Here is a 15,989-nt window from a genome sequence, read left to right on the forward strand (position 1 = left end):
CAGCTCTAAGCTTACAGCTCTCTCAAGGGGCTGCCAGCCTGGAAACCATTCATGCATGACATTAGAGTTAGAAACCAGGTAGGAGGTTCACGCAGTAGGTTGCCTTTATTTCTCATATTCTGGCAAAGTTCTTGCAGTCAGGGAATGAAATTCTTGTGAGGGGCAAAAAAAAAAGAAAAAGGAAAAGAATGGGCCAAAAAAAAAAAAAACACAAGTGTATAACAGATTCCCCTGGTACAACTAGTAAAAAAATACTAGTTGGTCCCCTATAAACATATAGCTCAGGTATTTAAGTCCTTCCAAATGTACAAGATATGTTACAGATAAATTTAACAACATGAACAGTGGAGAGACACAATCAACTTAGATGACTTTCTTAAGCTCGTCGTACAAGACGAGCACGAAGGCTCCTCCCATGCCTCTGAGCACATTGGACCAGGCTCCTTTGAAGAAGGCCTTGCTGCCTTCATCACGTGCGATCTTCCTCCAGCAGTCCAGGGTGCCGGTGTACATAATATCAGCTGAGGAGAAGATAGAAAAGGTCTCAATCATGACCACAAACAGAGATTTTAAGCTATAAAGGCATCAAGTTGGAGTTATTACCTCCTTTGCGTCCAGACTGCATCATCATACGACGACGGACGGTATCGAAGGGGTAGGACACGAGACCGGCGACGGCAGTTACAGACTGAGCGATCATCCAGCTCACAACAATGTGTGTGTTCTTGGGATCTGGGAGCATGCCTGAAAGAGATGCATCAGTTCAAAAGGTTAATTTAGTTCCCTAAAGTTCAGGAGCTCATTGAGAGGAGAAAGTTTGTAGACTCACCCTTTGCTGTGTCGTAGACGCCAAAGTAGGCTGCTCTGTAGATGATAATGCCCTGCACTGAGACGTTGAAGCCCTGGTACAGACCTTTGAGGCCATCAGACTTGAAGATCTTCACCAAGCAGTCACCCAGGCCTTTGAACTCACGTTCCTGCCCCGCTTTGCCCACGTCGGCAGCGAGACGCGTTCTGGCAAAGTCGAGTGGGTAGACAAAACAGAGCGACGTGGCCCCCGCTGCGCCGCCGGACGCCAGGTTACCTGCAAAGTATCTCCAGAACTGCGTGCGCTTGTCTACGCCGTCCAGGAAAATCTTCTTGTACTTGTCCTTGAAAGCAAAGTTGAGGGCTTGCGTGGGAAAGTATCTGATGACATTGGCCAAGTTGCCTCTCCAGAAGGAAAGGAAGCCCTGCTCTTTGGGGATGCGGACAATGCAGTCCACAATGCCTTTGTACTGCTTGTCGGCTGTGATCTGTTTGCTGGCATGTTGCACCTGTAAGGAAAACAGGAAATGACATTATTATTTTACACTAATCTGTTATTGCATGCATGCTGGATCAACTCTTTACGCATCCATTCAAGGATTCATAACCCCGCCCCCTCTTCTTCCTCCTCCTCCTCCTGCTGCAACCAGGCCCCTATGCAGCAGTGCAAACTCGTGGCGCAATCCTTCCTACGACCTTGTTTGTAAGTTTTTAAGCCAAACCATCACTCTTCATAGAAGAAGAAATGTTGCTTTTTTTTTTCTTTTTTTTTTCCCCCAAACGCCGCAGCAGATGACCATATGAGCCTGTTAAGGGACTGTGTTTCCTCCCGTGGAGTGCTGCAGCTTTCAGGCCTGACTATTACATAACTGGTCTGGTTCGCCTCGAATATGCTCATTCTTAAACTAAGAGTTGCTGAGATTTACTATTAATAGCCTACTTTCTGCTGCTGACGCTGCAGCATGCATGCTTTAAAAACAAATCTTTACCAGCACTGATCACTGCGTCAGGTCAGGATCTAAGAGTCAGCTGTTTTAAGGATGCCGCATCAACAGCTGAGGCGACTCTGCATAGAGAGGAATAACGCCTACCTGGAGGAGAAGTTTCACTCTCTCAATGGGGGCTACGGCTGTTTTGGAGATGGCAGCGGCGATGCCGCCGGCGAGGAAGTCCTTAGCGAAGGAGATAGCCGTATCAGTCATCTTCGGGTGTTTCCGGACGCCGTCCCGCTGCTCGCTCCGTGGGGTTTGCAGGTGGAGTTGAAATGGCAGAATCAAACCGGGACTTGAAGGGGTTTTAAGGAGGCTGAACGCATAGAAAAGCGTGAACTTCGACTCTCGCTTGCTATTGGTCGGTTGTGAGTGCGGTGGGCGGGGCCAGGAGGCGTTCTGTCAGTTGGATACGCTGGTTTCCATGGTCACGCAGGGAATAAAAGGACATATTTTCGTCCCACAAGACAAGAGGGAGTTTGTCAGTTACCAAGAAAAGTTGTGGATAGTTCCTTTTACTTTCACCTTGTTGTGATTTGTTTTCTTTTCTCTCATTAAAGTTAAAGGTCGCATCATCTGCCAGTCTGAAGCAGCCAGGGCCTGAAAACTATGGTGGGTAAAGGTCACCCCATCTGTTGATGTCCTTTGGCTGTCGGCATGTTTCCCACACTGAGAAGGACATGAGTCAATCAGCTGACTGAGTCCACGTAAAACCTGTCACAGCTCTTAAGGCAGGTCATTTTATCAATTAATTTAACGTTTCCAATTCATATTTTCTTAGAGTATCACTACTTCAACATATTTTAACTCAAAAGTAAAATGTAGCCATTCATGAAATTACTCAATTGTAAAAAAGTATTTGGTGAAAAGGCTACGCAAGTACTCAGCACACCAATTATTTAATACTTAAGAAATGCATCATCAGATAGACCAAAATATGTGGAAATTTTGGTATGTTAAATACCAAAATGAAAATAATCAATATAAATAACATAATTGCTAAATAACAAAATTAGGCTAAAGAGACATTTTTCCAAATTAATTTCTTTCAAAATTAAGTTTATGAAACTTTAACAAAAACGTCAGGTGTGTGTGATAATCATGTTGGCTGAATTGTGGCTAAATAAAAATTAATCTTTTGTTACAACTCTAAATGAAACTTAAAAGTTAAAAAATATATACATTCATTAAGCATTCCAGTCATTTTAAAGCAGACTTAGAGCTCTTCTTGGAAAAATAATATGAAATGTGATTTTAATGAGGTTAAATGTTACTGAAATCCAAACAACTATCGAGCAGGCTTGCAAAATGAATACATGTTATGACAGCTTGCCATATACAGGATGTAGCACGCTGTGTTGCCCTAAAATACTACAAGGTAGAGGACAAACTGCAAACAGAACATACTGGACTCTACCATAAATAGTTTAATGTACAAAGTTATTACCACCAAAATACATTTGGTGTAGATGTACAGTTATCTTTATAAAGCAGTTTCTCTTTATGAGAAACTGCTTTATAAAGATAACTGTAGTAATAAAATGTGAATTTGGAAGGTCGACGATTGCTAAAATAATTGAATAAAACATTGCTTTGTGTCATACATTGAAATTGTAGAAGAATTTAAAGAGTTTGCTTAGAAATAAATCAACTCTTAAGACATTAAACTCTTTTTTTTAAGTCAGCTTTTGGATGCAGTTCTATCTTTTCGGGGTACACAAAAAAATAAACACTTAGGTTTTGTTAAAAGTAAACAGTTTTAATGTTTAATTCCTTCAATAACAATTTGCGTCAGCAGATAAACGCCTGCTTCTGTTGAAGGATGAAACCGTTGCATTCATTTGATTCTTTACGATCATAAAGCTCAGATTCAATCGTTACAGTTTAAGTCTACTTCCTCGGAATAGACTGTGGCACAGTGTGAAGTTAATGCAGCAAAAACTGCAACGGGAGCCAAAATAAATACTCAACACCAAAGGCACAAGTTTTACATAAAGCAGTCATAAATTGCTCACAATTTATGCTTAATACTGTCAGATAAAAATGATATAACTCTGAAATAGTCTTAGTTTTAGTCTCTTGGAGGGTCTAGTGAATGTTTTTGACTTTTCCTCCATTTTTTTTGTCAGCAGGACGTATTTCCAGCTTCACCAGCGGTTCCCAAAAGACGACTCTCTTGACCCAAAGTTCCTGTTTTTCCAGTAGCGCCTGACCTCCTCCAGCTCGTTCGGCCCGAGGCTCTGGTCGACCCCCGGCGTGGGCTGGTAGCTCAGAGGTGAGACGATGTAGCCGTTACGGTAGAGGCACACTTGCTTGCACATCTCGCAGCAGGTGAACAGAAGACCAGAATAAGGAACAATCTGTGAGGGAATGACAGAGTTTTGATCTGATTAGTGTTCAAATAACAGGAAATTTGACCTGAATTACCTCAAATGTGCGCTTTTAAGTCTTAATGATTGTTTCTCTAGAACTTAGCGCGGTCTTGTTTTAAATTAGATCATCATGCGTGAGACAATGTTCAGCTCTGAAGATATTTGCAGCTGAAATTGGAGACTGGCGCATGCTGTTCCACCTTGTTCTCCTGCAGTGGGTCACTCTGCGTCACTCCTGCCTTTGCATAGATCATGTGTTACACATTTTTCCTTTGGCACGTGGGAGCTATTTGTTGCACAGAAATCAGTTTTCTAACCAAATGAATCTATGACACAATCAAGCATGGAGGCACCTTTATCATGTTGGCCGTCAGCCCGTTCCACAGCGACAGAACGCCTTTGTTTCTGATAACCTGCATGAAGCAGTCCATCGTTCCACTGAAGTGGACATCAACGCCACCAAAATGGGGAAGACGAGAACTCTGTGCCTAGAAAATAATGAAAAAGAAATAAAAATGTAATATACCCATAAGTTAAAACATCAAGATTGCTTTTTAAACATCTGTGGTCATTTTCAAGTATGAAATGTAAACACGTTTTGAAGAATGTGTAGAAAACAGATTTATTTCTGTAGTTTGTATGTATTTTTACACCTTAAAGTGGGATATTCCCCATTTTATAAGCAGGATATGTTGCAAAAATATTTCAGTTTTTAACACAGAAGGATTTTTAGCTTTTTATTTTTGTTTGTCTAATAACATTATCATAAAATATTGAATCAGATGTTTTAGTTACTCTGTTCTGAAGTAACTTTTTACCAAATTATTTTTACTCTTGAGTAATTTCCTGTTTACTTTTGCTTGGGTAAAAATATGTTGAAGTAAAGCTACTTTTACTTATTATTTAGGATGTTCTACCCACCTCTTGCATTAAAATTAGCATAAACCTGGAAACCTGAACCAGGAGACAAATATTACAAATCACACATACATAATCTAAAAAGAAGTGGGCCGAGTACTGAGCCTTGTGGTGCACCTGCATTCATTTCTTCTGTTTTCCACTTTACTGTGCATGATTATTTAAGAAAATTATCCCCAGATCCAGTCTTATTTTCATCTTAAACATTTTAATTATTGTGACAGTAGATTTTTTTTCTTGTAAACTTTAATGAATTTTTGTCACTCAGGATTTGGGCCACTTTGTTCAGACAGCGCGTTTTCCTTTAGTTCCTGTTCTTAAGGAGTAACTCAAGGAAACAGGCTCATGTGTTTATACCCCAGGAAAACAGGAAGTCAAAATTAAAATTAATTTACAAAATGCTTCCGTTACCTTTATTTAGCTGAAAAATATCTCTCTAAAGTATATATTTTACCCCCAGATGAATAAATGCACTTAAATAAAATATTAGATTTTCCTAAATTTACTATTTACTGTAAGATGTCACTATACAGATAAACTAAACTGAAGCAACTGTTTCAATGGGTGATTATGCCAATACAATAAAATGATTGAAATATTTTTTAAAGAGAAAACAAACAAAACAACAACAAAAAAGACGACCAGCAACTAGAAATCTGGACATTTACGTTTAGGAGGAAGTTCCTCAGGAATATTTCAGGGAAATTTCAGGGTTTTTCTGGAAAATGTTTCTCTGGAAAGATTGCTTGAATTGTTTGTTTGCTGTTAAACAAAACATCTTCAGTGCAATAAAACAAGCTGGTTAAAAATGTTTTGGGTAAAGCTAAGAAGGGGAAGATGTCATCAACTAGATGTAAAGAGGAGTAAATGTTGCCACAAAACTTGAGTTGTGTTCTCTTTATTTAACCACAGACTGAACTTCACCTGTGTCCTTTAAAGGTTTAAACCTCTAGAACAAATTTGTAAGGAGAAAAAAGTTTAGAAACTCTCCAGAGAAATCTCCTGTATCGCCTTTTCTAGGCTGCAGACGTCATTTCACCTCCAACAGGCTTCCTCCCCTCTGACTCTGCTGGACTTCGAGATATTTAACCTCCTGAGCCGCCATTAGCGCCCTCAGCGTCTGAGTTCACGTAGGTTCTGTCGTACATCCAGCCGGCCATCATGTGGGCGTTACGGCTGCTGAGGTCACATGTGGGCGTCTTAAAATTTCCAGCTGACACATAAACTTAAGAAGAAGAAGTTAAACTGGACAGCGCTCATTTTAAATCATTACCCTATGGTTCTGGAAGCATCTTTTTAATCTTTTCTCTGCAGTGGGTTAATGTTTAACCGTACGTTTCTCATTAAATGGAAGCATTTCAATAAAAACTGTATAATAAAGCGCCGTAGTTTGTATCATCTGGAAATGCACATCCTTCAGAGCTGCTGCTATCTGACAGTCTATCTTTAGAGAACTTATCTATAGCCTGACGGACCTGAGGCACATTCACATTCCCAGCTGCTGTTAAACCTTGTGGCAGCTAATAATAAGCAGACGAAACCCGGACGAAGTGCCCAGTCCTTTGCAGAACCATTGTTCCCTGTGTGTCCTTCCTAATAAAACCAGAAGGGTCTGAAATGCAAATTAAAGATTATTAAACACGCAGAACTAATTCCACATCACTTATGTAATGGGCATGTTTTTAAGCAGAGATGTATTTTTCTGTCCATTAAAGGTCGTCGTTCAGGTCGTTCATGGCCTCTAAGGCTTCAGTGAATAACTTGGACACCTCATTACTGCCCCCTTCTGGTGAAACTGTGGCAGGAAAGCGGCTTCACAGGATCTTGTGCAACAAGTTGAAGCGGGATAAAATCTGATCTAATCTAACCATATTTATATTTTTCTGTGCAGCTGACTGCATTTTTATTCTAAACCTAAAATGTTAGTTACATTATACAAACCACATCACCATTTATCCAGTTTGTATATCCAGTAAGTAAACATATTTTTAAAAAGTGTATTGCTTGATCGGTGTATTGCCTACTTGCTTTAGAGCAGTCAAACATTTTTAGAGGATTTTAGACCAATAATATGTACAGAAATAGAAAATTTTGTTGGCATCCTTCCACTATAAATGCAAGAAAAGAGTGAAATAACATGGTAAACTAACAAAGGTTTAAATGAATCTCTTGATGCTTATTTCATATTTAACAAAAGTCACACTTTTCTTTTGAATATTTTCTGATTTAGTTGAAACTTTCATGTAATTAAAAACAGCATGAAAAGAAACAAGGTCATTTAGAAAACTTTGTGGCAACAAAACAGATGGAAAAATACTTTATTTTGTATCCAACATTTCCCATTTTAAGATTACTTTGCTTGGGATAATTTTTCTCAAAAATAAAAATGTATGAACCAATTACATGTACTGGCAGGACAAATATGTATTGCTTTTAAATTACATGAAAGTAATTTGTCTGCTTTTTTCCATTGATAAAAGCTATATATAATTTTTTTTTTTTTTTTTTTCAAAGCCTAATTTTAAAATTCTGACAAAACATAACATTTAATATTTTATTTACTCTGATATTGTGCAATTTCAAAGGTGGATCCAAATAATCAAAATCACAGTTTCCAGAAAACTGAAAACAATATCAGAGTTTTATGTTTTCCTTTTCATATGTGAATTTATACAACTTTCTTCTCCTTTAACCCACTGAAGACACATTTTTCTCAGGAACTATCATTCCTGTTCGCAGGGTTCATTTTGTGAATTTGTCATTTATATTATTCATTAACAAATTTATAAAAATAACACAAAATGGAGGAAAAACAGACCAAATTAAATTTGTTAAGCTGCTTGTTACCCACCTGCATTTTCCGTTTAACGGTTTCAAAGGGGTATGAGAGCGTTTGAGCGACTCCCGCTGCAATGCAGCCGTTAATGAAGTTCTGCAGAGGAGTGAAGCGAAACGACGGCTCCTGCCACAGCTTGTCCAAATTCATGTAAACCACGTAGCATCCGACTGAAAAGGGAACCGCACCTGCAGGCGGAGAAGATGGAGGAAGTAGAAAATAATTTAGTATCGATGTCAGACGCATGTGTTGAATAAATGAGTTGTGCGTACCCAGAACGGTGAGGGAGAATCCTCTGTAGAGAGCAGGCAGGCCTTCGTTCCTGTAGATCTTTGAGATGGTGTGAGCTGCGCCGATGTAGGTCCGCTGTCTGCAGTTCTGGACGATCAGTCGGGTCTCCGCCACCTCCAGAGGATACGTGAGCAGGGCAGCAGCGACGCCAGCCAGTCCGCCAGCTAATATGGCCCTCCACTGGGAGATGAAGCCCAGCTCATCCATGTGAAGGTGGACGATCCTGCACACAAACAGGGGTCAATAATGAACAGTGATGAATCGATCTTTGAAATAATATAATCTAGTAATTTAGTAATTGATTAACTGGAGTATGCATACTCAAAAAAATAGTAATTTGCTGAAAAAGCAATATATTTAGAGCAGTAGTTAAACAAAATCAATTAAAAAATATATACATTTTGCATTTTTTATTCATTTGCATTTGTCTTTTTGTGATGAATGCAACATATAATGTCTCTTGTAAAAGAGACAATGCGTCTCAAGAGACTGTTCCTGTATAAATAAAAGATTATATAAACACCTTTGTCAGTAAATATGTTTTGCTCAAAACTCCTCAAGTGGCAGTTTTGGTTTCACATTTTTATTGTATTTTAGGCAATAACATTTTTAAAATCTCATTTATCTAAGTAGATTCAACAAGTGTTGTGGATCTTGTTTAATATATTAAGCACTTTCTACATTGGTGTAAAAACTACAACTGTTGTTTAAATGTAAAAACATAAATATTTCTGTGGATGTTTATGCTCAGTATTTTACTTTTCAGGCTGATAACCTGAAACCTTCAACAGGAAATATGATTTAAATAAAAAAAAAAAACATGAGCTAAGATGAAGGGGGTTTCTTTTCCTGGAACAGTTGCTGCTGTCGCTTCTAGACAGGAAAAGGTGAGCACTGAATAATTTACTTTTATAAAACCAGGAATTCAAACACGTGTTATAAAGCATGACCAGCCGGATTTATTGCTCTTTGCTGGATTACTGCTCAGCTTAATGCCCTTTTTCCTGTATCCATGCTGTCGGAGATCAGCAGTTTGTTTTGCCCTCTGGTAACCCAGCACATGTGATTTCATTCCGTTTGCCCTCAGTTCAGTCTCACAGGCAGGAATTCCCCTTTTAGCAAGTTTTAGAAACCCCAAACAATTTAAACATGAAACACAGTTTCTTTATTACAGCTGAATAATTATGTGATTAGTATTTATTTTGTCAAATATATTTAAAAGTTAATAATCAGCTCAACAAGCTAATTTTGCCCAATTCCTAAACATGTATAATTTACAGACATGTGTTTTGCATTCATTAAAAATGTTCTTTAAACGAAACTAAAGGTTTTTATTGCTAAAGATACTTTGAGCACATAAGTCATTTTTGAACACAAGTCATTTTTCTTCTATAATACATAACTTCAAAAATGCTCTCGTTCATGTTGCACTAATTTCACAGTATTTAATTACATCATTTAAGTAAGGAAGAAAATTTTCAACATGAAATCTAATAAAATTAATAAAAAAATGTAAAAATATTAAACTAATAAACAATTTTTTAAAATTTGGTATCTATAGAATGATGAATTATCAATTTATAAGATTTTATGGTAGTAATATAGATTTACTTCAATGTTGAACAGTTTCAACCATTACTTTTAACTTGTTACTTTTTTAATCAACAGATGATTTACAAGTTGTGTAATAGTTAGCTTATCAATCTATATTCCTAATGAAAGTTTGAGTCCTAATGTATTAACTTTACCCAATCCGCAGAAGCTGGTGAAGTTAGGAGGCAAAATATAATATTGTTTTTTGTTATATCTCTAAAATTGTCTTATATACTGTATTTCTGCCTCTGGCGAATATATTTTCTATAAAGTACCGATTAAACCTATTATCATAACCTGCCAGACAAAACTTCGGGCAAACGAAACATCTTGCCGTTTAAAAATCGACTGAGTAAATGGAGGCTTCTGATTGGCTGAAAACAAGAGGGTGCGTATCACACGGTCTAAACAGGAAGTATTTCAGTATCTGTAAAGTAAACGGTAAAACAATAACAAAACAGCATTTTTTTTTATATTTTAAAACATCACACGACTTAAAATGCTTCATCCAAATAATAGCGCCAATTTGCAAAGTCAGTATGTACAAAAAGTGAAGTAATAAATGAATAGTAACACAAGCAGCTATAAAATAAGATACAATTTGAGGCAGTTAATCCCATTATTATGCATTTCCCTGCTAAACTTACTTCTTGTATGTGGTTAGATGAACTGCTGTATATGGAAACAGCCGGAGACAGGAGACCATGTTCCCTTTCCAAAATCCTCGAAGTCCCTCATTCTGGTAGATGACGATAAAAGTTTGCAGGAAACCGCCTTTGCCGTGAAAAGTTCCCACCTGACGTTTAATCTTCACCACTTCCAGAGGAGACGTGACGGTTTTGCTGAACAAACCAGCGAAACCAGCGCAGAGGAAGCTCTGAGAACTGGTCAGCCGGGTGTCGTTTTTCACCGAGACCACCATTTCTCTGGTTGTTTAGCCTGAACTCTGAACTCGACCCTCCGGCTGGGTTTCGCTGTTCTTCGAGGGACAACTAGCGACCTGCGTGGATAGGTGACACACATCTAATTTTAAACACCCGGAAAGTGTGTGTGTCCTTCGCGGGCCTGCGGTGTTATGTGACAAAAATATTCACGTCACTTTGATTTGATCCTGTGGGAGAACTCAGTTAAACACTAGAGGGCGCTCCTTGACCTACTTTTAAACAACAAATAAATTGACATTTTTAAGGATGAAAGTCGGCAAGTAAGTATGGCAGTGCAAAAAAAATGTCTAGGCTATTTAATAATAACATACACAAACTACAGTTATGCATGAAAACGCAAGTATGAAGGAAAAAGGAAAGAAAAATATATACATTTCTTGATGAAAACACATAAGGAAAATAAAAAATATATACATTTTTTATGAAAACACTTGTATAGGGAAAAGGAAACACAAAATACATATATTTCTGCGTTTATTTTTAATTATGTCAGTTATGGTCCTCCATACATCAAAAGGTTTTACATACATGAATAATCAACACACCTTTTTACCATCCATAGGACACATGTTCGTAGTATTTATTTATTATTAAACTGTTTTGTGTTGCTGTCAGCCTTACCTGTGGAAGTTAAAAGGTTGGGCTTAAACTGCTCCGATCAATTTAATTGATCAGAGTTACTAACGTTAACTCCGCATTCAAATTTTCTTTAGTCATAGTTTTGACTGAAACATATTTTAATTTTAGTCATAATTTGGAAATCTTTTGTCATTTGAAGAAATAGTTTAAATAAACATTGAATTTCTTGTTTGAAATTTTATTATAGGGAATTAATATAATATTAACATTTATGTATGTATAATACACAAAGATAATTATAAATAAATTTAATTATGAAATGATTATGATTATTAGACACCTTGTAGGTTAAGTGGGCATAGACAGTAAATGGAATAATTTACAACTTTATTTTGTTCTTCAGTTGTATCAATAAATAGTCAACAATTTCTTTACTAATTTTAACTCCACATTTTAATGTCCTTTAGTCATAATTTTGACTGAAACATATTTTAATTTTAGTCGTAATTTGGAAATCTTTTGTCATTTTAGCCCGGGTCCAGTTTTACATGCTACATTTTGATCAATAAAATGTCATATGCCATCATGAAGGAATGCATTTTACTTTTATTTCTTTTATTACTTTTATTTACTTTTACTTCTATTTCTAATTTAAAAAATTTTAGATTAGTTTTTTTCACAACCAAGGCCAAGATATTTGTTTTACGATTTTTCAGTATAATTTAGCTGTATGGAAAATTTCACATTCAGTCACGCTACAACCATAACCATTCAACCACACAACCATTCTGCCGTTTCAAACAACCCGATTTTAAACTTAAACTCTTTAAATATCTGTGGTTCTTTGCAGCTCCTTCAGAGTTTCTCCAGGTTTGGTCTGTCAGTGGAGGTCAGATGGGAAGATGAATGGGGCTACAAATAATCGCCTTTGACGTTTTTGCTGCAAGACTTTTGTATTTCGTGGAAAAACGCATGAACTTTATGAAGGATGAATTCACAGAACCTTTGTATTTTCCTTTTGATCCCTTATGAGAACATCAGTGCAAACAGATGATAATCTAAAACAAAACCTTTTGGATTTCTATCAGAATCTAATTCTGCTAGAAATCAGGTTATTATACCCTCTGGGTTTAATAACCTGAATAATGAGAGAGTTAACTTATTATATAACTTTTATCTTTATTACAGCATCTACCTTATCTGACTAACACATCCATAAACCTTGAACTTTGTCACATTTTCCACATTTTCTATATTTTTATGATATTTTATGTGATATACTAACTGAAAACTCCCCATAATTGTGAAGTAGAAGCAAACTTTTCAAAACATTTTACAAATTAAAAATCTAAAAAGTGTGGTGTGCATTTATATGCAACCTCTCTGAGTCAACATTTGGTTAATCTGTCTTTTGCTGCAGCATCTTTCTGAAATGTTTGTAACAAAACTCAGAAATGTTCAGTTCCTTCCACTAGCTATTAAATTTAGTTAAGTCTGGACTTTGACTAGGTCTTTCTAACATCTGGATATAGTTTGATCAAAAGTTCATGGTGATTTTTATGGGAGTATCAATAAAAATGGGCGTCTGCAGAAATGCACGCCACACTTTTCAGGTTATTTTCTGTAGAAAACAATGTTTCATTCTCTTTCCACTTAACAACTATGTGTTGTGGTGTGTTCTGTGTTTATTTCTTTAAAACATTAATAAAACACAGAAGTTTGTGGTTGTAGTGTGGAGAAAGGAGAGTTTCAATTTTAAATACTCTCATTTCCTCTTTCTTTCAAGATCTGCAGTCACGCTGCCATCATAAGTCTGCACCAGACAGGTTTGTCATCATTTAGATTGTTTTCTTTACTGTACCGTAAATCACCTCTGGTTTGCTGTGAAGTGTATTCGCCACCAGGGACAGGATTTCTCCGTCTTGTTTCATCAATGTGTTTGTTTTTCTCTTCGTCTCGGCCTGCCAGGGGCCCAACCAGACCTCCTCTCCCCCCTCTGACGGTCTCACCAGATCCACGCGAGGAGCCCACCTACTGTCACTGCCAGGACCACTTGGCTCCTTCTCAAAGGCCTTTTTCAGGAACAACAGAGTCGAGGAGAGGAAATGACAGCCTGATCACAAGACGCCGCTGGTCCCACTCCCCCTCACTCCGGCTTCTAGGGCCGCCCTGCAAAAACACAAAACTTAACAACTATTTCTGCTCTAGTTTCTAGTGGAAATAAAATAAAAGCATGCATTTCTCATGTAAGTTAGAAAAAAAAAAAGAAACTCGCTTTTTAAAAAAAATATAGCCAAGATCACACCCGTATCCACGCTGCAAAAGCGCAAAATATTACCTTTGGTCTAGTTTCTAGTGTAAATATATGAGCACACTTTAAATAAGACAAAACTAACTTACTAGTAACTTTTCAACAAAATGTTGGAGCTTTTTTTTTTTTAGGTAAATAATTCCTTAATTTTGATAAACATTGATAACATTGGAGAAATGTCTTGTTAAAAGCGAAATAATCTGGCAGTGGAACTAGAACTTAAAAAAAATCAGTATTAAGTAGTTATTTTCTTAAAACAAGCTCCGATTTGTTGCTGAAAAGTTACTTGTAAGTTAGTTTTGTCTTATTTAAAGTGTGTGCATATATATTTACATTAGAAACTAAACCAAAAGTAGTTGGTAATATTTTGTGTTTTTGCAGTGTGGATGCAGGTGTGTCCTTGGCTCTGTTAAAAATGTGAGTTTCATTTCTGCTTTTTCTAGTTTACATCAGCTATGCATGCTTTCTTTTATTTTAGGAGTGTGGGTTCAGCTGGCAGGTGAGGATCGTACTGTACTTTCCTATTGGCTCAGAGTACAAGTTGTGTCAGTCAAAAAATGTGTCATGAAGAGGAAAAAATTTACAAGTTGAAGAACCAGCCAAATTATGAAAAAAGTGCAATTTATATTCCGGAAAATCCGGTCAGAAAGCTGTTTGACCTCACTGTCATGTATCAATAGTCTGATGTTTTAAAGGGACCTGTTATGCAAAATTCACGTTTTGCATGTTTGTACTTCCATTTGGGTCTCAGATGGTTCTTAATACTGGCCAAAAAAACACCCAGACGATTTTCAGCAATAATGTAATGTTTTTATGTCTGGAAAATGAGCCGTTTTAAAAACCTCCAGAATATAACGACACAATTTAGCAGTGACTGCCCCTCACTTAGCAACGCCAGTGAAGCTGCAGCACGTTTGGTCTGCTGGTTTTACCTCTGTATACGCTGTACAAAGGCTACTGGACAAGACAAGCGTTTTGGTGTTGACTTACCACCCAGAAACCATTTCTGGGTTTCTGTTGGTTCTACAGAAGGCTCCACTTCTGCTTTTCAAAGATGTACGGTTTCATGATTGCGCATTTGTTTGCAATCATTTTCACGTGCGAGTGTAAATGTTTATTTCTTTGGCTGTGGCCAGCAGCAGCTTATTTAGATTTAGAGTGACAAGACACCCTAAAACTAAATAAGCAGAACTGATCTAAGAATGGTTTTGTGCAAAAGAAATGTAATAGACATGTTTCGTTTCGCCCCCAGACCAATCCTAACCAGTTCAAAGAAACATAAAGATAAGTGATGAATCTTATCAATTAATGCTTCAGTAATCAAACAGGACACCTCAGACAATCTGTTGCCAGCCTGTCTCCTCTGCTGTCCTTCCACTTCCCCTCATGTAGCCTCTGCCCACCACAGTCGCTGCACTGCCTCCTTCCTGTATGTAACCCCCCCGCCTCCCACTCCTCCGTGAGAAGAACCAGCGCGGGAGCTGCCTGCATGCCTTTGTGTCCTGCAGCAGGCACCTTGCAGCAGTTGTAGGCTGGCTGTGGTATTGTCATTCTCTGGATGTCATGCGCAAGTCGGCCCTTGATCTCCCACTTTGAAGTGCAGGAACCCGAGAGGACGCGGCCAACAGAGGGCGCCCAACACCAGGGAGCCCTCAGCTGTGGGTCACAAAGGAGGTCTGTTGCCAGCCTCACAGACTGCTGCAATAAAATTCTCGCCTTTTTTTATCTAAGACTGTCACATCACAGACTTGTGTTGGTAGGGGAGGGGAAAGGGAAGAAAGGGCGGGGGATGGGGAGTCTGCCTGTGTGTGTTGGTCTTTTTTTTTGTTTTAATGGAGGAGGGGGAGTGTTGGTGAGAAAAGAAAAAAATCAGGGATGAGTACAATTCACTGTCGTGCCACGTTCACACCTCTAAATGTGAGGCTGAGGCCAAACTGGTCCTGGCTCACTTAACAGGACTGAGAGACTTGTTATGCGAAGAGGCCTTATTCAGATTTTGCGATTTATTCGATGATGCAAACTGTGAAAGGCCGTCAGGATTTGTTAGGAATAATAAATGGGACTTAGCGCCTCATTACTGGGAAGCATCTTTATCACGACAGACCTGTAAATACTTTACGAATGCTTTCTGGGGGCACTGTTAAAGTATTTATTTTTTTTTTGCATTTTGTCGCTATGCAAACACAAACTTCCACTTATTTAAATGAGATTTTATGTGACAGAGCAACACAAAGTAATGCATAAATGTGAAGGAGAAGGGAAATGACATGGTTTGAATTTTTTTTAGCAAATAAAAATCTGCATTTGGATTCAAATAATACTAGTTCCACTGGCAGATTATTTCACTTT

General features: G+C 37.8%; 2 protein-coding genes and 1 long non-coding RNA gene across 3 annotated transcripts; 1 reads left to right on the top strand and 2 right to left on the bottom strand.

Annotated features, from left to right (window-relative positions):
• Positions 1-79: 79 nt before the first annotated feature.
• Positions 80-2,050, bottom strand: LOC106965212 (ADP/ATP translocase 2). The gene is made up of 4 exons (XM_015061151.1): positions 1,899-2,050; positions 830-1,316; positions 604-744; positions 80-521 (listed from the first exon to the last, which is right to left on the bottom strand). The coding sequence occupies exons 1-4, from the start codon at positions 2,007-2,009 to the stop codon at positions 364-366; spliced, it is 897 nt and encodes a 298-aa protein (XP_014916637.1). The 5' UTR covers positions 2,010-2,050; the 3' UTR covers positions 80-363.
• Positions 2,051-2,150: 100 nt separating this feature from the next.
• Positions 2,151-13,551, top strand: LOC106965214 (uncharacterized). The gene is made up of 4 exons (XR_001428581.1): positions 2,151-2,408; positions 3,926-4,071; positions 13,116-13,155; positions 13,298-13,551. It is a non-coding gene; the product is annotated as an uncharacterized LOC106965214 (long non-coding RNA).
• On the bottom strand, positions 3,535-10,963 carry LOC106965213 (solute carrier family 25 member 43). The gene is made up of 5 exons (XM_015061152.1): positions 10,454-10,963; positions 8,195-8,436; positions 7,938-8,110; positions 4,522-4,656; positions 3,535-4,156 (listed from the first exon to the last, which is right to left on the bottom strand). The coding sequence occupies exons 1-5, from the start codon at positions 10,726-10,728 to the stop codon at positions 3,944-3,946; spliced, it is 1,038 nt and encodes a 345-aa protein (XP_014916638.1). The 5' UTR covers positions 10,729-10,963; the 3' UTR covers positions 3,535-3,943.
• Positions 13,552-15,989: the final 2,438 nt, after the last annotated feature.

Source organism: Poecilia latipinna, unplaced genomic scaffold, assembly GCF_001443285.1.
Source record: "Poecilia latipinna isolate Pla-1442-1.1 unplaced genomic scaffold, P_latipinna-1.0 Scaffold1785, whole genome shotgun sequence".
Taxonomy (NCBI): Eukaryota; Metazoa; Chordata; class Actinopteri; order Cyprinodontiformes; family Poeciliidae; genus Poecilia; species Poecilia latipinna.

Coding starts and splice junctions, on each gene's coding strand:
- LOC106965212 (XM_015061151.1), bottom strand. CDS start 2,009: ATGACTGATACGGCTATCTCCTTCGCTAAGGACTTCCTCGCCGGCGGC. Junction 1,317..1,898: donor GAGTGAAACTTCTCCTCCAG/GTAGGCGTTATT, acceptor TTTTCCTTACAG/GTGCAACATGCCAGCAAACA. Junction 745..829: donor CGTCTACGACACAGCAAAGG/GTGAGTCTACAA, acceptor CATCTCTTTCAG/GCATGCTCCCAGATCCCAAG.
- LOC106965213 (XM_015061152.1), bottom strand. CDS start 10,728: ATGGTGGTCTCGGTGAAAAACGACACCCGGCTGACCAGTTCTCAGAGC. Junction 8,437..10,453: donor CATCTAACCACATACAAGAA/GTAAGTTTAGCA, acceptor GTTTGTGTGCAG/GATCGTCCACCTTCACATGG. Junction 4,657..7,937: donor CCGTTAAACGGAAAATGCAG/GTGGGTAACAAG, acceptor ATTATTTTCTAG/GCACAGAGTTCTCGTCTTCC.